The sequence below is a fragment of the Squalius cephalus genome (genome assembly GCF_949319135.1).
Source record: "Squalius cephalus genome assembly, chromosome: 3".
Taxonomy (NCBI): domain Eukaryota; kingdom Metazoa; phylum Chordata; class Actinopteri; order Cypriniformes; family Leuciscidae; genus Squalius; species Squalius cephalus.
The window spans coordinates 12,774,305-12,797,220 of record NC_137124.1 but is presented as its reverse complement, the minus strand read 5'-3'; the positions used below and the strand labels follow the sequence as shown (position 1 = coordinate 12,797,220).

Below are 22,916 nucleotides of genomic sequence, written 5' to 3'. Positions count from 1 at the left end.
TGTGTCGCGGCTTACGTATTATTCCCTAAATCCAACTTGCCCAATATGTCAATTCTAGGGTTAGAAAGTTTATCAAGACACGTTTGTTGTTTATTGGATGCCCTAATATGAATTGTGATGTAATATAATTATATAAAATAAATGTCAACGTTTGCAAGCTCGCGTTGTTCAGCAGAACACAATATAATGCACTTGCACGTGCACATCTAATAAAATATCAAATTGCTTGTACTGTATTTAGTTTAAACATTTATTCAATACTCTTGAAGTTTAACAGTTATTTTGCCCTCACTTAAAATTAAGTTTGCTTTGTCTTGTTTTCTTCTGTCACACATGCACCTGATTATGTAAAGAAGACCAAGTCTGGAGCAAAAGTACCTCGATCTCTGGATTTGGAGGATTTTACAAGAACCGACTGTGATGTAAAGCTGCAAGATTATGACACTATGTCATTTGAAAGATTTCAGCTCATCGGGAAAATGACTTTGTGAATACCGAAATGTGTAATTATGAAGTTGGGGTTGCTGGTCACAGGGGCCCTTCCCCCCTTCCCGATGCCTGTCACAGAGCAGCCGTGCTGGGCTTCATCTGAAGGGATGCACCATGGTGTGATCGCACGTCTGTCCTGCCCCAGACTCAATGAATCGCACGAATGAATGGACACTACTGTGGCAAAGGGAATTAGCTCGGTTGCATAGGGACTTTGGATTCGGGAACACTGGAGCAGGTCTGAGAGCGTTGGATTTTTATTTGAAGAAGTGCCGTGGATACTTCAAGGAGTGTTTTAGGAAGATGTCTGAGTCGGGAGCCGAGGCGTCTACATCTCAGCCTCAAAAGCGGAAGCAGGTAGTCCATGGTCTGGATGATCAGAAAAAGGTGAGTGTTTTGATTTGAGATACTCCTGTCTTACTTTTCGAGGAGAGCAAAACTCCCACTCCCAAAGCTGCCTATTTTCCTAAATGCCCCTAATATGCTTTTGTATATTCAGCTTCCAGATACTAGGATTGTGCCTGGATTTGATTCTTCAGTCGCTGTTTGCAGCATTTCAATCATTTACTCCTGGTTTCACAGACAAGCCTTAAGCCTAGTCTTTGACTAAAATGCATGTTTGAGCTGTTTTAACTGAACGCAACTTGCACTGGCATATCTAAAAATATGTCAGTGCCATTGTCTTGTCTCAAGATGCACACCTGGGGGGTATTCCAGAAAGCAGGTTATGTGACATACCCGGTATGTTTAAGGTAGGAAGCGGATAACCTCAACTTTCAGGGTATAAGTAGCCATAGCACTTACTCTCTGAACATAACCTACTCCAGAGCAGCTTCTGTTCTGTTCTTCTGTTCAGGTAATGTTAAGGTAATGTTAGTTTTATTATAATATATAGCTATATAATTCTCATCTCACACATCTTTGATCTGCATTCAGACGTTTTCTCTTTTTTTTGTGCAACAGGACGTTTTCTATGCTATAATATTTTTCTATAATAAAAGACATATGATATGATATACGGTATATCTTACCTTTCAAGCAATCTGGAAGCAAAATGACAAAAAAATTAACTTATACAGCCATGTTATCTTTGCAATCACAGACTGTTATTTAGTTAAATCAGTCTTTCTTTTTATTATATAATTAGCAACAAATAAACGTTATAGTTCTATTCATGGTGATTGAAGATTATTAAACGAAAAGATTGAAAAATGATTTCACAACCAGCAAATAGGTGGCGATATGCACTGTGTAAATCTGCATTTAACAAAAGAAGAAGAAAGTAGTATGGCGCACTTTTTCTTAGCGTCCGTTTCCATGGCGACTCGTCGATTCGTCGCTCTGTTGAGAATGCCTGGTGTGTTAACCGTTAACATATTCTGGGTTGGATGAACTTTCTCCCAGACACGTTCTTGGAACCAGCATACCTCGAGTAAGCAAGGTTTGGTTTAAAGGGATAGTTCACCCAAAAATTTAAATTAGCTCATGATTTACTCACCCTGAAGCCATCCATTACAGCCATTCACTGCCATTATGAAGCTTGGAAGAGCCAGGACATTTTTTTTTATAACTCCGATTGAATTCGTCTGAAAGAAGAAAGTCATATACACCTAGGATGACTTCAGGGTGAGTAAATCATGGGCTAATTTTCATTTTTGGGTGAACTATCCCTTTTATCAACCGAGAGTTCAGTGCATGTTTGACAGTAAGACGCTAAGGCACGTTTATAAAAGCTACTTTAATGTCCTTATTAAACTAAGGCCTAATCCCGGCTTAATCTAAGCCTTGTCTGTGAAACCTGGCAATACAGTTTTATTTGAATGCTAAGGGAGAAACTTGGAACACTTTCACCTTGGCCATGCTGCACATTATCCGGTGATTTATGGTCAGCTGAGGCCGTGCACGTCCCTTGGCATATGGCCCAATAGCATAGCACCAGGTGCAATGGCCGCTTAATTGACTTGTGTTGAGATTTGTGTGTCTACTTTATGACTGCTTGCAAATGCATGTGCTGACCACAAAGCGTATGGAAAATTTGAGGCTTTATAGCAGTGAAGCGTGAGAAAAACGATGCCAGAGTTTCGGTGTTAATGTAAGAGTGTAATTTGCTTTGTTTTGTCTCAGTGCAGATTACCAGTCATGCAAGTTGTATGATAAACGAAACTAATAAACAGCTAGTAATGCACAATAACTTTAGGGCAGTCCTCACAAACCTGAGTGTGCTTTGCATCCGATCCGATCCAGATTCGCCCCTTACATTGTGCTCTCAAGAGCTGAGCTAATTGGCTTTGAGATTCCTCAAGGCCCATGTTTCACTTCCGTCTTTGGGAATCTGATTTTACATGTAAACGGATACCCGTTTGCTTGCCTCTCCAAGTATGACATGTTTTGCTTGGTGTAAATCCTAGCGTGAAGCGAAGAGATGAGGCTTGAGCTTCCTGGTTGCCCAGCTGGATCCTTTAGGGGCATTTTGGTTTCTCGCCCAGACTTAAAGGAGAGTCTTGAAGGACTATTAAAGTATACAGACTAATTTGACTGAAATGCTTGGTGGTGGATGGCTTTTTTTCTATCGTCCTCTTTGGTTTGACTCGATTAGATATGCAAAATTGATCACCTGGGATTCTAGTAGAACATGAATTAATTAAAGTAGCAAAAAGCACAGCTGCTGTTTTCCAATTTTCCAGCATGATGAACTCTTGTCAGGACACTACGCCTTCACTGAGTCGAACACACACCGTGACATCAAGAAGATCGTTGGCATAAAGACCAAAAATCAAGTAACTAATTGCATATTCAAGTTATCCAAAGGATGATATGAATCAGAAATTTGTTCGGTATGAACGTGACATGATATTTTGTATTGCACAATAGTTTCTGTTAATTGAAACCAGTGGTTATGAATAGGTCTATCCATGTGCTATATACGATCTATTGTTTGTGGAATAACAGGGGTCTCCCTGGATCTGACGCTAGGTGTTTCCCAATTACCTCATGCTATATAGATTTTCCTGAGAGAGCTGCTCCTGCTTTGGTTAATTGGATTTTCTCTCTACTATTGGCCCTGATTTTTTGATTACGTGTGTTCATCAAATGACTTTTCCTGGGAGAGTCGCAGGTAATGCACTTCATTCTTGAATTGCTCGCTGAGGTGAAGCTTACATCATTTTTTTCAATGTGAAGCTATGAATTTTAGATTAGGGCCTAGTAATGACAAAGAGCCAGTGAACTCCAGTCCTCCATTCATTGACAGCACGAGGGGTGAATCAATGAAGAGGATGAAATACATTAATGAAATAGGTATAATTGAAAAAGCATAGTGGCTTATATTGAGTGGCGTCTTCATATATTCTCATGAATGTTTCATTGCTTTGTTTTGCTTGGTGAAACGAATGTGTTTTCTGCATGTTCTTCAATTCTCACTGCAAAAACACAATGGTATTCTAATGGTTAGCTATTGCATTTCCATTTGTCTCAATGCTTCGCTGCTTTATGCAGCCCTGCATTTATTTGTCTAAATTACTGGCTACTTTTGAATGTCCATTATGGCAGGAAATTATTTTTTTGGTCCCAAAAAAGGTTTCTCTTGATTGTTTTGTTGTGCAATATTGGTTTTTGTCTGTAATTTTAAGGGTTCAATCATGTTTTCGTGATATGTAAATCTGTAATGAAGGGACAAGTAGTCTACGTGTGTTTTGTTGTTGTATACAGTTCCTTAGGACAAAAAGCAGTAAGTACACTCAATTTTTTTTTTTTAAGATTTACGAATATCAATTGCTACATAGTAAAATTCCATCAAATTTAATTGGAAAATCCTTACATATTTTAAGATTTTTAAATGAGTAAAAAAACTAGAGCTTAATAAAACATTTGTATAAATCTTGATGGAACAAGGGAATGGACCATTTCAGTTTATGTGATTCGTATTCATAAAAAAAATTTTTTCAATTTATGAATAGGAATCACGTGAACTAAATGGTCCATTCCCTTGTTCCATTAAGATTAATTCAAAATATTTTATTAAGCTCTAGTTTTTTTACTCATTTAAAAATCTTAAAATATGTAAGGATTTTCCAATTAAATTTGATGGAATTTTAAAATGTTGTTTGAAAACTTTTTTAAAACGTACTTGTACTTAAATAATTGTAATTATAATTTGATTATAATATTAGGAACAATCTGTTAAATTATAGATTTTTTCAGACTCTCAGGTTCATCTTTTGCTTGTTTCATCAACCACTGAAACCTACTGACTTTCTGATTGCTGAAGAACCTTAGCTCTTTCCTTTTGCAATGGTTAATTTCACAAACAGTCAGTACTTAGACAAACTTTTTTTTTGCTTTTTGATTCATAACCTGAACCTTTTGAAACTAAGGGTGTGTTCACACCTTCTGGTTTGGTTCAATTGAATGGAACTCAAGTTCGTTTCCCCCCTTGGTGCGGATCTTTTGGACAGGTTGGAATACAGCAATCGCACTCGGGTGCGGACCAAACAACCGTACTGAGACCCAGCTGAAGAGGTGTCTCGGTCCGGTTCCAAACGAACTCTGGTACGATTTGAATTTCTGTCCAATGAATGGATGACCTTAGCAGCACACGTGTGGTTTTGTTGACAAATTTTGGTTCACTTGCAAAAAGGGCAGTGTGAAAGCGAACCACACCAAAAAAAAAAAAAAAAAAAAATCAACATTGTATTTGGTCCAGACCAAAGCAAGTGAACTAGAGGATTTTCCCAGTGTTAATACACCCTAAGCTAACATGAAACGGGTAATGTTTTACACTAATGTTTGCATAAAAGAGCAGAATTTAATCTTATTGAATTTGCCTATTTTTTTAATTGTAACCCCTCTTTGGTTGACATGGCTACTGTGTCAGTAGTGTACACTAGACGAAAGGCTGTGTTTGTTGAGGCCACACACAGTGAAAACTGACTGAGCCAACAAGTGCTGTTATCTTTCCTTCACTATTTTGAGTAGTTTTGCCTGAAGACTCTGTTTAAAGGGATAGTTCACCCAAAAATGAAAATTCTGTCATCATTTACTCACCCTCATGTCGTTCCAAACCTGTAAGACGACATTGTGTTCATCTTCGGAACACAAATGAGGATCTTTTTGTTGAAATCTGAGAGATTTTTGTCCCTCCATTGGCAGCAATGGGGGGACAAAACATTTCTCTTCAAATATTGAAACTAAATTCATATGGATAATTTTTGCAATCTCTTTATAAACTTTTTGAAGCATCGAAGTGTCAGTTGCGTAGCTGTCGATGGAGGGACAGAAAGCTCTCATATTTCATCAAAAAGTTCTTCATTTGTGTTCTAAAGATGAACCAAAGTCTGACGGGTTTGGAACAACATTAGGGTGAGTAATTAATGGCAGAATTTTCATTTTTGAGTGAACTATCCCTTCAATATCTTACGGCTTATTAAAAATTTTAGGAGAGTTAACAGGTGAAAAAATTATGAACAAATAAATGTTCAAAATTTCAAATATTGATTTTTAGGAACTAAGGTTCTAGATAGAACTGGACAAAAGCTTTGACAGATTGAAAAGTTGCTTGTGTTTTTCTTCTGAATCATGCTTGGGAGTTGGGAGAGATTCCCTGTGCTAATGGGAATGGAAGAGTGACACTAATTGCACATCAAACTGCTTGGCTGTGACATCTTGGACATCAGATCGCTCTCATTAGGAGGATGAGAAACCTGTGTGTTTGTGCCTGAGCTGTTGACATGACTGTTTGTTTTGATCGTCTTCACTTTGAGTCATATTGTGTGAAGTGTTAAAGTGCATATGTGTTTTGACTTATTAAGGCCTCTGCCATTTCTTTGATATTGATAGTCTTTGGGATAATGTTGACAGTAAAGAGATCTAATGGTGTTTTCAATGTTTTTGATGCCAAATAACCCCAACTATGATGATCTCCCTTCCATATGTAAATGCAGCTATGTATTTTTAACTCATTTATACCGTTTTTTTTCTAATTAAAGGTACAGTTGCAACTTTTGGCCCTCCAGCGTGTTTAAAAAAACAAAACTGCATGCATTTTACAGAAGATTGTTTTGGTTGTGCTTCGGCTCTGTGTGACTGTGGATGAATATGGTTATTCATTACTAGACTTCAGAGATATAACCAGTTTAGATGGAAAGGATCTCAAGCTGACTGGCTGAAGATGTAGAAGGTAGCTTTACCCATTAATAGACACGGTACTTCCTTGAAAATCAATTCCAGCATTGCGCTACAACAACCAAAATGACCCTTCACAACAGATAGCAACATATGGCAATTTATCGTTCAATAAAATACATTACTCACCTGTTGAGTAATAAAAACACCTCTCCGCTTCGCTTTTACAACATTTCAAATCCCTCAATTTTTGTTTTATTACGTCTGCGGAGCTCTGTCTTGTTCTCTGTTGGCCAGTAGACTCTCCTCTGATCTGCACGTTTTTTGTTTTAAACGGGTGACTCCCCGGGAGTTGGAGATTTAGCGGCTCCATGTCAACCTTTCTCGTTCGTTGTGACAACTAACTTATTCCACTCCAACACCATACACGCGTCAAAGTAGCTGGAGCAACTTTTCTCTAGCGACATATGTACACAGTTTCCTGCGAAAATCTAAAATATAAACACTTATAATCAGTGTTGGGGTAACTCGTTACAAGTAACTTGAGTTACGTAATCAGATTACTTTTTCAAGTAACTAGTAAAGTAACGCATTACTTTTTCAATTTACAACAAAATATCTAAGCTTTAAGAGAGCTTTAATAAGCTATTAAGCTTGTTCAAATAAGTAACGCTTGTTACTTTTTCACATTTATTGACTGACAGCTCTCCTGTCCCCATGTTGAGAGAAATAAAGTGAGGAGGTGTTGTGTGCGCTGTGTGAACATGATGGTTATTTTAGTTTTAGAATAAATGTGAACATGCATTTACTCATTTCACTTGCAGAAAAACATTCATTATTCTTCAAAATGAATAAAAACAGTCAAATGCAATCTCAGAATTTTAGGCAAAACTTTTATAATTAACTATATTAAATTGCACAAATATATTTTATGTATTTAATCTCACTTTATTAACCAATGTATTTGCTGCTGACCCTCAATGATCCAATTCAACCATACTAATAAGCAAAAATGACTATAATTATGCAAAAATTAGAATAAGAGTGTTGAACTTCCTTCTCCTGTTTCCTATTGTTCTTTAATCCAGAATGACAGTACAGCTGAAAGGTTTGTTTGAGCGGCGCCCTCTACTGTACAGGCGTAAATATGCATTTCCTTCAGCCTGACGTTTATTATTTCACTTTTGGTATGAAAGGGCCTTAACATTTGCCAAAAATGAAACTTTTTTTGTTATTATTAAAAAACAAACAAGCAAACCTATCCCAGGTGAGAAAGAGTAACGCTAAAGTAATGTAACGCATTTAGTTACTTTTTTGGGAGTAATGCAATATTGTAATGCATTACTTTTTAAAGTAACTTTCCCCAACACTGCTTATAATATTACCATAGTGAATCAGGGTAAGACAAATTGTTTTAACATGTTTTGGAAGAAGGATTAATAATTTATTAACTCATTGTTTAAATGTAGTTAATTTTGAACAAAAAAAGTTCCATAGTGTACCTTTAAATATGAATATTATAGCCTATTTTTTTAAATATTATTATTTGCTTTTGTTGTGATAAATTATTAAAATGTTATCTGGAAAATATTTACTTTGTATATTGACCTTGGGTATAGGGCTGCACGATTAATTGTATTTTAATCGTGATACGATTTCTGCTTCTTTCGATTAATCAAAAATAATCATCGTGCTATTTGCCCCGCTGATTATTTATCCTGAAAACATTTTTATTTATTTAGACATATCGCCTTTTTTACTTCCTGTTACTTTTGCATGGGATATGCCGAGCAAGCCATATCTCTTTCCTTACTGTAATGTTCTGACTATTGCAGATTTAACTGGAGTGCTAAAACTGCATCAAAGACAGTAATTGCCATTTTGAACAGTATATCTCTGTGTGTGCACCTTTATTTAGTAATGTTGGCTTCCTTCCCAGAGATGCAAAGCGAGCGAGAGAGACTGCTGACAGCCTTGATTGATCGTTTTCCACTGGCCCATGATAGAAATATCTGAGCCTAATTGAACATAATATCAGCGAGGCTGGAAAGCACATTGAAAAATGACTGTCGCAGCCTCTTTATTTACAGCCAGCCATTATCACCGTAATCAGGTTTTCTTCCCCTTCCCCCTGCCAGAGTTTCTCCACTGGAGATGAGAAGTGTGTGCTGCGCTCTTTCTTTACACCTCTTTGACAATTCATCTCAATAACTCCTGCGTGGAACTCTTCATCCGTAGAGGAAGGTCTTGCTCCCTGCCAGCAGAGATGTGAGACGAGACATAAGGTTTCTGACTGATGCTATAGTATGATGATAGTGCGCACTATGAGTGTTTGTACTGTAGTGCAATGTAGGCCTGTGACAATTATTGATTAATCTGATCATGGTTATTTGATCTTATTGCAATTATACAAGATTGCGATAATTGTGCAGTTTCACTTTTATTTCAATTTCATGCTGTCATAAAGGGAAATTTAAGCGGTTAATGTGTGATATTGTGTCTGCTTTTCCGGTGTGGAGATAGTCACAATCTGGTAGTAGTAAAGAATAAACAAAATAAAAAACACTGTTCTTAAGAACACAAAGACATTAAAAGTTCTTCCTTATTATGGGTTTAATGAGACATGAGACTTTATATTATATCATATTATCGTACATTATATTATATTAACTAGTTATTTAAACATACATTTGCATTGAAGTAAATTGTATTATATTACATACAATTTCAAGAAAAACACACAAAAAATTACATACTTGCACTGTGATGAGCAAAACTGAATTAAATCGTTAATTACAATAATTTGTATGACAATTAATCGTCAGTACACAATTCATAATCGTGACAGGCCTAGTGCAATGATGTCTATTGTATTATAGTGTATTTTTGTATACAGTTACATTACAACGTTGTTTAGGATGCTACAGTCTATTGTATAATTTAACATCATACAGCATATTTTAGTCTTAACAGATTTTTGTGTGAATGTTTTTCTGATTATTTTGTCCTAGCTTGCTGTTTGCATTAGTTTTGCACAGTATTGTATTAAAGCTACAAAGTGCAGTATAGTATACTTTAGTATGGTTAAGTGCTGTCTTGTAGTATGTTAAAGTACAGCACAGAACAAGGTATTATAACACCATTGGTTCTCAAACTGTGGTCCGTGAAGGATTTCAAGTAGTCATCTAGTTGAATGACTGATTTTAAAAACTAGATAAATCATTATAATTGACCAAAAACACCAATGATTAATCAACCGGTTGCAATTAATACACGGATTGTGTAACATTTTAATTTGTAAAAAAGGAGTCTCATTCGTGTCAGTTCAGTGATGTAACTGTGAACATAAGTGTTAGGTCCAACATCTATAAGCTAATGAAAAGTTGGCTTACTTACAGCAGGTTCGTCAGCTAAAAGTATTCTAGTTCATTTGAGTGAAATGAGAGCAAAACAGCAGTCTGGTAAAAAAATATATATAAATCAGTAAATCGGAGGCTGTTCTTCTTAAAATAGCCTAAGTAATTGTTTTGATTTTTGCTGGTCCACATTTTCTGTTTTACTGTTGAAGTGGTCCGCCACATGAAACATGTTGTGAATCACCACTGCTAATGCAAGTATATCTATCTTCTTGGATTTTAGCAATAAAGATAATTAGACTGTATTTTGCTGAGTGTGTTTTAGTGCTAGTACCTTGGCTGGTTGTGCCATCTAAGCTGTCCAAAAGCTTTTCCTATTTTTCATATCTGTACAGTTAATTTAACTTTTCCATTAAGAGGTGATATTTTGCCACTTAGTTATATGCATCAACCTTTATGTGAGATTCTTACATTTAATCAATAAATTCAATTAAAATAATAAGACACAGGGTTGTTACCAGTCAAATTAAATCGGTATCAAGAAAAGCCATCTTTGCACTGTAGATGCACTACAGTTCTGTTGTGGATCTGTTTAAAACCATTTTAGTCAGCAAAATGGAGCAAAAACAGACAATACTGACTATATTTTGTCTAAAAGGTTCAATATTAACTTCTTGTTTACTGAACTGTTTTATAAAATCAATATCACATTTGCAATTGCAATCAGTTTGGGGCGAATAGAATTCTTGCTTGTGTAATATTGCTTAAACTCATAAAACAAAAACATATATGTGGGATTTTTGCCCCCATGTCTTAAATTTTGAAGTGCAGGAGACCTCTTTTCATCCTGGTCTGTTGGATTCTCCATGAACAATGTCAGTGAGGGGAAAGTGTTTTTGTCGGTCAGGGCAGGTGGCACTGATGAGCCGCTGAATGTGACGTGAGGGTGGAGAGTGGAAAAACCGGCTTCTGACTCTCTGACACCATCTGTCAGTCCCCTCTTCTTCCTCACGGAGGGACAGGTGGTCAGGCCCAGTTGGAAGGTTGAAGCTGAGCATGACCAGTCTTGAATCTGTAGGTCTCATCTACGTCTTTTAATTAAACTACACTAGTGCTTAGGTCTTGGATACAACCTTCAAGAGTCTCACTGTGCTGCTGCTATAAACCACAGATTTGAGCCATCAGTTGGACATTCTGGATATCGGAGACACGTAATGGACTTGACAAGCCATGCATGTTCTTACAGGATTAATCAGATTATTATATGCCATCTGTATTCGCAAAAACATTGCAATCCCCTTAAGATGGCATGAACTGTAATTCATGTAGATTTTCTGAGAGATACTGTGTATGGACTGTTGGTTGACAGACATTTCACGTTTTTGTGCGTATCTGGGGTGTTTCATCGGCTTATGAAATTCCCGTCATAGTATAGGCAGGAGTGTTATTCCCAATTTTAATTTATTGTGTGACCTTTCAAAGGGTCTTTGTTACTGGCATCCAGGCTCCGGTAAACACAATGTTAATGGTAAATGAGATTTTGTGCACGGAGACAAAAAGCCATGTATTCTGTCATTCATCACAGCACATCCGCCCAAACAAGCCCGAGGCGAGACTCTCCTGCTGATCTCCACTAACAGTTCTCTCCACATCAGCACAAGGATGGACTGCCTTCCCAGAGTCCCTGGAAGCTGTTTTTGAGGCTGTTATCTTCAGTCTCTAGCGCAGGGGGCTGCGACGCTGCTGATATACGGTACCTGCTTCAGTATTCTCCTTTAAGCCCTCATCCACTTCCCAAACTCTTCCCTAATGTCTCCCCTCGGCTGTGGCACGGCACATGATCTCATCAAAATTCAATTTTACACTCTGGGAGCTTTCCCAGTGATAACGAAGGATAAAGGCGTCTTTTCCCTCTCTAGCCATGTGTAACCTGGAGTGTGAAGCTGGAGAATCCCGTTTCTGCCACCGTTTGGAAGAGCGGGTTTGAGTACTGAATCCTAATCGGAAAAGCTACAGACAAGCACAGGGACAAAGAGGGGTGGGGAGAGAGGGGTGGTGAAGGAGAACACGGGAAGGCACTTCACGGAAAACCCTTGAGCAAAAGTTGTTGCTCTAGGTCAGGGCGTGTGTCCGTGCGCGATGTGACATGTGTTCTGTAAAAAATGTCGAACCGCAGTTTCCTTCAGGGCTGCTGGGAAATGGGTTTGCCGAGGTGACAATGAGCAATGGCACAGGCTTTGCTGGCCTTTTTCAAGCCAAATGGAAAAGCGGTTACATGTTTTCTCTCCATTGTATGAAATCCTTATAGATTTTCTGCGTAGTTACATATATCGATTCTTATGCTGGAATAACATAAATCTCTCTTGATGTTTACTTTGGTTCTTTTAGCAACATTTATCACTCTTGTCTTGTTCAAAACTAGATGCTTAAAATTTTAAGGGAAAGGGAACAAAAACACAAAAACATCTTCTTTTGTGTTCCACATAATAGAAAAATGCATACAGGTTTGGAATGACATGAGGGTGAGTGAATTATGATAGCGTTTTCTATCTATTTAACCTGTTAACTGTCAGTGACCTGATGCTTTATTATCTTCTTTCTCTCTCTGATATTTTAGTAATCATCATAAATTAGGTATCATTCGAAAGCTTAAACACTCAAAATTCATCCTGCAAAAACATTTTGAAATTTAGCATTGCGTTACCATGAAAATGGTAACTTAAAACCTACATTTTTGTGATACCAACTTCAAATTTGGAACACAGTTTGGTTAGACATATAGCTTTGTAGCATCTTTAGAGCCCAAATTATTTTGTACAATAAAAATTTTGTATATATTTTTTTCTATAACCTTTCCACAATTTAATTTTTTTTGAATAGTATTAATTTTGTCAGCTATTTTTAATTTAGACTTAGTCCTGTGTCAAATATACTTATAGTCTTTATCATATTTAGTCAAACTTGTCCTGTTTTTGTTTAGTCAAGTTTCAGTCGACTAAATGTCTGGCAATTTTAGTCTAGTTTTAGTTAATGAAAACTTGGGTCACATTTTCATCATGCTGCATAATGGTTAAATTGATAATCGTGATTATTTTGCTCAAAATTACAATTGTAACTAACGATTGTTGTCATTTAAGGACATTTATTTTTTACATCTCATCAGAATTAATCACATATAAGCAGAAATCAAGAGAATATACGCATGATTTATTTTACCTCATCTAGTTTCCTGGTTTATTATAGGCTATTTATCATAAAAATTAACATACCCTCTACATTATGAAAACTGGTAAAGCAAGAAACTTCTCTCAAGAATTAAAACAGTGAAAAAATTCCTATTAGTAATTCCAATAATTCTAAATTACATTCATGTTTTTCTATTAAAACAAGATTAAAGACTTTGTATTGTCACACAGAGCTGCGTAAGTGCATTTATTCATCAACCACAATCGCAAACAAGGCTTAGTCGAGATTCATGTTTAGATTTATTACAGTTTATCACAGAAGGTTTGATCATAGATTTAGTGGCAGCAAACAGCACAAGCGGCTTGTGAAGGAACAGACTGACTGAATGACACCAGAATATCTCAGTGGAGATCACTAAACTCCAGTTTAGTTGTTTGTCAGTGTTTTCAGATTATCCATTTCAGATTCCACGGTGTAGAGAGAGCAGGTGCGCATGGTTGCCAGATTACAAAGGTTAAGTAAAACACAGGGCAGAACATGTATCATTTTAAGAGAAACACTCTGTTTGGGTATTTAAACTCTTGACATCTGGCAACCACAAGAATGAAAGCTCATAGTTGGGGCTTGTTAAAAACAGTCTGTAATATTTTGTCCTCTTTTTTTTTCCCAAAGTGAGAATTTGGAAAGTTTTTCTTTTTTTACTACGTTTTAGTCTTGTCTTTTTTCATTAACGATATTGCCTGTTGATATAGTCACAGTTATCGTTTAATGACCGTTAATGATAATTTAATGATCGTTTAGTGTCATCTTTCTCATGGGGAAAAAAGCTTTTTTTCGTCATATATCTCCTAATGAAATTCACACTATTTTTGAAGCTGCTTTCCCTTCTTCAATAATCTGTTGAGTGTCTTCTTTAAAACAGAAACCAGCCTTAGGTCTGTATTACCAAAGCATTGGATATGAGCATTTACTCTTCTATGAGCATCTACCCATCTGTAGAATTTTCTGTTCTGCTTTTCCTAGATTTTCCATTTCAGATGTTGGTTTTCATCCCTGTTCACCCCTATCACAGCCGTTTGTGTGAGCTCCCTCCACCATGTAATCTACAGAGAAAGAGGTGGAATGAATCACTGAATGATTTCCCGTCACCCATTGACCTCTGTTCTACCTGAGAGACGTGCAGCATTATAATGCACCTCTGCTGGAGTGGGAGTGTGTATTTGTTTGAATGTGAATGAGTGGGAACCTTGAGAGGTCGTACCTGTGGGCCAGATACTCATGTTGCAGACGGGCTTGAAAAGCACTCATTGATTCCTGTGTCTAGAAAGAAGCATTTATGGGTAAATCCATTAAAATCCTTCTGTTAAAGCTGCCCCTCCTGTGTTGGTAGTAATACAGGGTAGATATTATATATTATTATATAGGGTTTATATATTATCCAATATTATTGGAATTTTAAATAGCTGTTTTCTATTTTAATGCATTATAAAATAGATTTTTTTTTCTTATAATGGCAAGGCTGAATTTTCAACAGTCATTACTCTTTGTATTATTATCAATATTAAAAACAGTTGTGTTTCTCCTTAATACTTTTGTAGAAAGGGTGATGCAATTTTTTCAGGATTTTGTTGTTGATTATAAGAGCAGCATTTATTTGAAAATAAATAAATCTTTTGTATCATTATAAATGTCTTTACTATCACATTTGATCAATTTAATGCATCCTTGCTGTATAAGCATATTAATTTCTGTCTGTTTTTTTTTTTTTAAATCTTACTGACCCCAAACTTTTGAACGATATATATTTTCAAATTGCCTTGAATTTTTTCAAACACCCTGAGTAGCACTTTTAAAATGTTGTTAAGCTGTTTTTGAATGGCTGACACATAATTTCTTGCTGAATATTCAGTTTGTTTCTTCACTTTGATATATGTCATGTTAAAGAAGGTAAATGCATTGTGAATACCAATTCATGTCTTTCAAGTCTTTTGTGAATTGGTCAAGATTGTTGCATGCAAGCTTTGCATGAAGTCAGAGCTTGAGATTGAGTTTTCCTTCATAAAGCACCTGTGATCTCTCTAACCTGATCCAAATTCCAGTTGCCTCTTGGCAGGTGTTCCCTGTTCACCTACTTTCATCCGGTCCATTACTCCTGTAGAGCATCTGTGCGTGTATATGTGATCTCCTCTGGCATGCTTCACCCAGAATCCCTTTCCCTGGGGATTTCTCCCTCACCCAAATCCCGTAATTGATGGAATTTCCCCAGATGAGAGCGAGTAACTGAAAGTATCACATATGGAGCAGTCAAAAGACAACACACGGGGGATTAATTAGCTACAGTAACCCCCTTACTGCCTTCACATGAGCTCCATTCTATTCTCATTACCTCCAACCCCCAACGCCCTGTAACCCTCCTCCTCATAAAACACACACATAATCAATATTCACATTCTGCTGCTAATATTGATCACACAACCATGAGCGCCATTGGTGCTGTCGCCTGAAGACCCTTGATTTCCGCCCAACATGTCCACAGTTGGTTTCTTGACCATATGGTTTATTGAATGCATTAGCAGGATACTTAAACTTTTATACATTTACAGATTCCAGTAACTGTTGTTTTCAGGGATAAATGAGCGTTTCTCTGGATTCATGGGGCTAATTTATCTGTTCCTCCATCTACATTTTGTTTGTGCTGGTGGGATGAATGCTAATGATTCTAATTAATTGCAGATTTGATATTATGTCATTTGTCATGACATGCACAAACAAACCCATTTGTTTACCACTGGGAATCAAGTGTATTCATTTCTAATTGATAATTCTTTTGAGATCTTAACTGAGTTGCATTTCCCATAGACCCAAGCCATATCTAGAGACATCATAGAGAATACCCTAGCAACCACCCAGGACACCTTAGCAACCGTACAGCATTCAGGGTTGTGCGCCATTCAGAATTGAATTGAGAATGCCTTTTAAAATTACTGAATTTGAATTCAATTGAATTGCAAACAGGATGCCGAATTGCAGTTTGAAGATGAATGTAGTAGCATTGAAATTAATTGAATTTCAAAGAAATTAGACAAACATAAAATATTGGTTTGACAAAGCCTAAAGTTTGAAGGCCTTACAGATCTGTGTTTTTTAGTACTGTTTACAATTGTAGTATATATTATTTTTTAAATTAGCTTTTAATTTTTTTATAGTTCAGTTTTCGTTAAGTTTAACAATTAGTAATTTTGTAATGTATTTTTGTCATTTTTACAAATTGTTTTTTTTCTATGTACCTTACATTTTTATTTCAGGTTTAGTTTTAGTAATTGTGCTACTTCAACTTAAATTTATTTATTTCGTTTAGTTGCCAAGGCAGCATTTCGAATTTTTTTTCTAAAGTTTTTCATCTAATATTTATGTTTTGTTTTAGCTTCATTTCAATTACCGAAAACAAATTTTATGTTTTAGTTTACAATAACAACACTGTAACAGATAGGGCCTGTTTACACCTGGTATTAAGAAGTATTTTTACTTAGAAGTATGTCTACTTTTGATCCCTTCGACCAAAACACATCTTAATACCAGGTGTAAACAGGGCCATAGATAGATATATAGATAGATATATAGATAGATAGATAGATAGACTCCTTGCCAATCATCCACCCCTCATCATTTTTGTAGTCAGAAAATGTACAGAACTTGTTTTCAGAAAGTGTGGATTCACGTGACCTTAGTGTTGTTGCGTGGTCAGTGGAGATTAGTTTTATTGACTGCATGCATGATTATGATTATGCTATATATGTGATATATGTGTGCATGCGTGGGATGTTGCTTAGGGCGAACAAGAGCACATATATGTTTGCTCTCAACACCCACTTTTAAATCTAATGCTAGTATGCTGTATTAATGTTGACATCCCTGTTGAACTCAAAGACCTTTGAGAAATGAAGCCTTACCACCCACTCACAATCTCCAGAGCAGTTTACACCAGTTTACATGATCATGGTATGGCCCAAGCCTGTATTACCTTTAAGTCCGTAATAGAAAACCCTTTCAGGGTTAGGGTTCAAATGGGTTTTCTGTTCTCTTAACGCCTCTTCTGAGTTTTTAACAATGGGCTTTAGCCTCACCGATCTGCAGAACAGGTTTGTCATGTCCTTGTCTTAATCCAGGCCATTTTCTTGCTGAGAAGTGCTTGTCTTAGCACAGAAAGGAGGGGCTGTCCTGCCGGGAGCTCAAGGACGATGCGGTGCTGTAATCTTAACCGTTAATAGCCCTCCACAGCAGAAAGACACCCGAACTAGGAATGGGGGAGCCTGGTTTTTCGATCCGTACGAATACCCAACAACATTAGCTGCAAATACAACCGAAAACAATGCTTAATTAAAAACTCATATGACAGATGTTATCTCTGCTCTGATGCACTTAGATTTAATCCACCACAGACCTTAATGGTGCTTTAAAGGCCAAATTGATTCCATGATGCATTGGTTAACATTTGCTCATGTTATTTATCCATGATGAATTCTTTATTATAAAACGGATAGTTCTAAATTGGGTGAGCCGCGTTTGAAGCCTTCACTTCAAGTGGCAACATTATTATTGGAATATTAATTGGAAAATTGGAGTCTCATCTCTACACAATGTTTTCTGATCTTTTACTGGGATTTTCCAGAGCTCGGATGAGATTTTTAACTGACGGTTACTTCCAAGATGGAGAGAAGGTGTCTGCAGTCGCCTGCAAACGTTGATCGATATTATAACCGTGGGGTAATAGTGGAGATCAATAAGCATCAGGACCGGCCTGTTCCGCTGATCAAATATTAATCAAGACAGACGGAACCGAGTGATGTCTTAAAGGGTCTGTCTCTGCGTTGTAGATCAGCGTCTCTGTTGGATTTAATGGGGGCGAACTAAGACTTTTAAAAATTAGACAAAGCTTTTTCTGCACTCTGAGAGAAGAAATAACAGGGAGATTCTTCTGAATCAAATATCAAGGGGTGGATGCTCTTGGTAAATGCTATAAATTGTTCTTGGTAATTGAATGTAAAATTATGTTAATTTATTGGCTGTTAGGAGTTCTCACCCATCCTGTAAGAGACATGTGAACGATTGTGTTATAATCAGAGGTGACAGAAATTCATACGGAGATGTTTTACAGAGCGCTTCATTCTGATCAGATTGAATTGTTGGAGATTGCTGCATTAGAAAATAAATTTGACTTAATTACCTTGTAATTTGGAAAACATTTGTGTGTGTTTGTACTGTTTGTCTAGTTATGAATGTTTATCTGCACGATTAGGGATGGTCATATCTTCCAGTGCCAGTGAACTTGATGCTAAAATGCTTTTCAACCACTTTTCTCTCTCATCGAGTTTCCATTCATGTGCATGGATATAACCATTTCAAACACGCTCATCGTACTGGCACTGTGCATGCTTGTGTGTGTGTGCGTGTGTGTGTGTGTATAAGGTTCTTGTCTTCTGGGAGAACCCAATTCCGAACCCAAACCCAAGGAAATGATAGTGTCTGCAACAGACAGATAAGAGACAGGTTAACTTTCTCTCTCCCTGTAGGTCTGTGTGTAAAACCTAATGAGCTGCCTACCTAGACAACATTTATGGATGTGAAAGGATTGTTATGCTGCTTTCTAGATACCTTTTGACCAAATTCTAAGGCATTAACACACACGAACATACTGTATATTTTTATATTATTTATGTTCTGTTTTAAAGCTAGACTGTGTAAGATTTTCTCCCATCTGCGGTGAAATTGTATATGACTACCAACTGAATATTACTTTCTAGCCCCTCCCATTCCGAGGGCGTTTTAACTCCTACGGTGGGCGTATTATTCCAAGATTAACATGGCTTTCAGTTCGACTTCATCCAGGAGTGTTCCTTCAAGTGATGAGGTTACTTTAGAAAACTATTACAAATTGCATTTAGTTATTTAGTCAGTTAACATGTAGGTTATGACCTCTATGTAAAACGAATAATAGTTTTACGTTTTTGTTATTTTGGTACCATTTCATTGCTACACTCTCTGAAAAAAAGGTACAAAAGCTGTCAATGTGGCGGTACCTTTTCAAAAGGTAGACCTTTGTACCTAAACAGTGCATATTAGTCCATCAAAGGTACATATTCGTACCTAAATGGTATATATTAGAACCCTTTTGAAGGGTACTGTCCCAGTGACAGCTTTTGTACCTTTTTTTCTGAGAGTGTAACATCAGCTATCAGGTTCCCAAACGAATGCAACCTAATCTTAGTAAAGTATCAGTGCTATCGTTATTCTGTATATTGTACGAGATTAATAGTGCAAGGTAATGTTTACAGCGTAGGCTACTTCACGAGTTCACACTTATAAATAAGTCAGATAGAATAAATGCGTATTTGGCGTGCTGTCCGAGGAGAGGGCTCCGGGCTCGGTATTCGGCCCGAACCCAGAGTACCCCCCCCCCGTATTCCTGGCTGTGAAAGAACAAGCCAAGAGTGAGGAGTTGGGGTGGTGGAGGGATGCTGAAAACTGTCAAGGAAGTTAGGTGAGTTGACAGAGTGAATATATATATATGCTTCCTCTCATGCTGATAGGGTAGACATGGTAATTGTTTGATGAGTTGATTGATTGAGTGATTGATTGATTGATTATTTGCTCCTCCCGAACTTTGTTAATGAAACATCATATAATTTTCTCCGTGAGCAGAGTCAGAGATCAGCTGATGCGAGGTAAAGCTAAAAGTCGCTTCCTTGGCGACTTCAATTCAAAAGCGTGAAAGGCGAAGCTTGAATTTCCAGGTATGTCCCTCTTTGGCTAATGTATTTTCAAGATGGAGGCGCAACATGGCTACCGCCATTCAAGCGACTCGCTCGTATGTATTCTGAATGGCAGATTCTACGCTTATGAGAATACTTGATTAGTTGGTGGAAGTAATTACACATGAATGAGCACAGATCATTTTGAAAGAACAAAGTGTTTTTTGCTAAGAATCAACTTGTGTAGCTTTAAAAAAATCATGACACTTGAGGCCATGCTGTGTTGTGAATATATACAGGATGCTGTCAGACCTCACAGTCTCTGATGCTGAGAGTGTGTGTGGTTATTAGAGCTTGGAGGTCACCTTCAGGCTCGCCAATCTGAGACTGTGATCTTTGAAAGCGATACGTCCCCTCGTTCTCTCCTCCACACACACATTCGCTCTGATACAGACACATTATCTCTGAAAAGTAACCTCCTGTAGTGTGGGAATGCTCCTCTGTGCGTGATTTATTACAGAGGCCCTCAACACACTTACACGCTGAGGTTCAGTGAGTCAGTGTGTCTGCAGACACACATCCTGCTCCATCTAAATGCAGAAACAGCACACGAACCACAGAGGTTACCTCAGGACATCACTGGATACCACGGTATACAATATTACACTCCTCTTCTGGCTCTCTCTTGATGAGTAATTTGTCAGTCAGTGCTGAAAGTGAAAATATTGAGTTATCGAACACAGTCACTGCTAACGTGAGCACTGATGGTGCCAGGATGTGCTTTGTTTATTAATATTTAAATTTTGAACCTTGTGATTTTGCTGTGGTCGGGGCTAATCTATGTTTCTCATTCTTGTTCTTATTATCATTAGTTTTAAAGCAGGTTTAGCTCCGGATAGTTCAAATATGGCATAAATGATCTTGTGTGGTGCATGTAATGTTATCCAATAGTTAACTAAACCTTTACTGAAATGTTATCTGTATCTGTGACTGAAACTTTAAGCCAGTCACAGTCAGCCCACACAAGTAGATGAAAAGTGGCTTTTATGTAGTTTAGATTATACAGTTTCTATTACGTTTCATATCTTGTCATATTCCTCAAACCACTGGACTGCTTATGTTGATATTACTGACATCATTCTCTTTATTCATAATATTTGTTTAATTTTTATGGGACTGTAAGTAAATATATGAACTCTCACAATCTTTACTGCACTTATCTCTTACTCAGTCCTCTTAGAAAAGATCAGCTCCTTTTGGATGAATCTCTAGGTCGCATTTTACATGAAATGCAAAATACATTTTAACATTAAATACATATATTTCGCCTAATAGCAAAATATTTGAAATTTGAAATTAAAGTGAACTATAAATAGAGTCTACTATTAGGATAATATTAGAATTTATTATGGTATGCATAATAAAACTGTTCGAAATATTATTGTGCATAATAAAAAAAGTATACTGTAAATATAGTATTTTTAGTACTGTGTGTCTACTTGATTATAAATTGAGCAGTTTAAAGAAAAAAAATATGTATTAAGGAAAAAGTATTAAGTTGTTTTCAAAAATTACTTATTTACTAATGATACTATTTTCTTATATATTTTATATTAAATAATACTATGTTTTATGTCTGTAAATTTGTAAGGGTCTTAATATCATATAATTATGATAATAATAATAAAATGAAATATTAATATAATAAAATATGTTTTTTGTCTCTTTTTTTTTAATATATTTTTTTCTTTTGGTTTTGTTCTGAAATGTGACCTGAACTGTTCTTGATATGCTTCATGAATTTCCCTTTTATGTCTAAATGAACTTTTCTACAATCATGTTTTGTGAGTACTAACTGAGCATCTACTGAGGTTTAATTGCCACCTCTAAACACTGTGACAAATTTCACAGGTGTTTTAAAGCATTCGCGAAACCTGCCGACTCTAGCGTTTCGTGCAAGACCAGGAATGAATGGGATTTCCTCCTACTGTTTTATCTTCCGCCCCTTACAGTGCTTCACACAGTGTACAACATGCAAGAAAACACCAGCTCTGTGAATGTGTGTGGGAGTGATTGTGAAATGGAGATGACACCACATGGGGTCTCGATGCCCCTGCAGTCTTCTGGCACAAGTGCAGCATCATTTCCTAAAGCTTCAATACCCTCCAGGTGTGACTTCCTCCCTCCAGAGACACTCAAAACCTCACAGATACGTTCTGTTATTTACACTTTCCCATTGGATTGGGAATCTCTTGAGTGTGAGACCTTCAGTGGAGGCACAAGTGTAAAATGTACATTTTCTGTACATGCTGCATGCTTAATTCATATACATGCTGCTGCCATGTCCACTTATTACAAGCTTTTTTGGGCTTCTTGATTTTGTGTCACTTAAAGAGATCAAGTTTATTGAGTTATTAAAGTTGTCAGGTGCAGGTTGCGATATTTTGGTCCTATTGGCAATATAAAGCATTTGGATTTATTTCGGACTCTTTATTTGATGAGACTGTCAAGTTACCACTCTATTAACATTAAATTTGATTTCAAATAACAATATTAATATGATATATTTTATATATTATTAAATTATAAATGGATGTCAACGTTTAATTTAAGCAAAAGTCATTATTTATTCACCTTCATGTTGTTTTTATACATGTATGACTTTCTGTTTTTGTCCTTGCAATGAAATGTAATATCTTCTTTAGTGTTGCACTGAAGAAAGAAAGGTTGAGTTAATGATGACAGTTTTCATTTTTTGGGGAACTATCCCTTTAAAATGACACTCAGATTTGTGTCTAACCCACATTTAATGCAAAATATGCGAGCTATTTTTCTCCTTGCATTGTTTTTCTTTGTGTTTATGAAGAAGGAATATCAGGGGGAAGGTGAACTTACATTTTCATACTCATTTATCATAAGAATGCTCTGCAGCCCATTTAAGGTCAGACCCCCTGTTCACAGAATCTTTTAATGAAGAACATTCCTGCAGCCAATAGGAACGCTTGTTTACTGGGGC

At 36.7% G+C, this 22,916-nt stretch overlaps 1 protein-coding gene across 1 annotated transcript in view; it reads left to right on the top strand.

The window, feature by feature from the left end:
* Window positions 1–353: 353 nt before the first annotated feature.
* The window catches only part of nav2a (neuron navigator 2a), a 193,931-nt gene continuing 171,368 nt past the window's right edge, over window positions 354–22,916 (top strand). Inside the window, exon 1 of the mRNA XM_079866104.1 lies at window positions 354–876. Coding sequence (XP_079722230.1) covers window positions 640–876 — 237 coding nt within the window. The 5' untranslated portion in view covers window positions 354–639. The remainder of the gene's footprint in view (window positions 877–22,916) is intronic.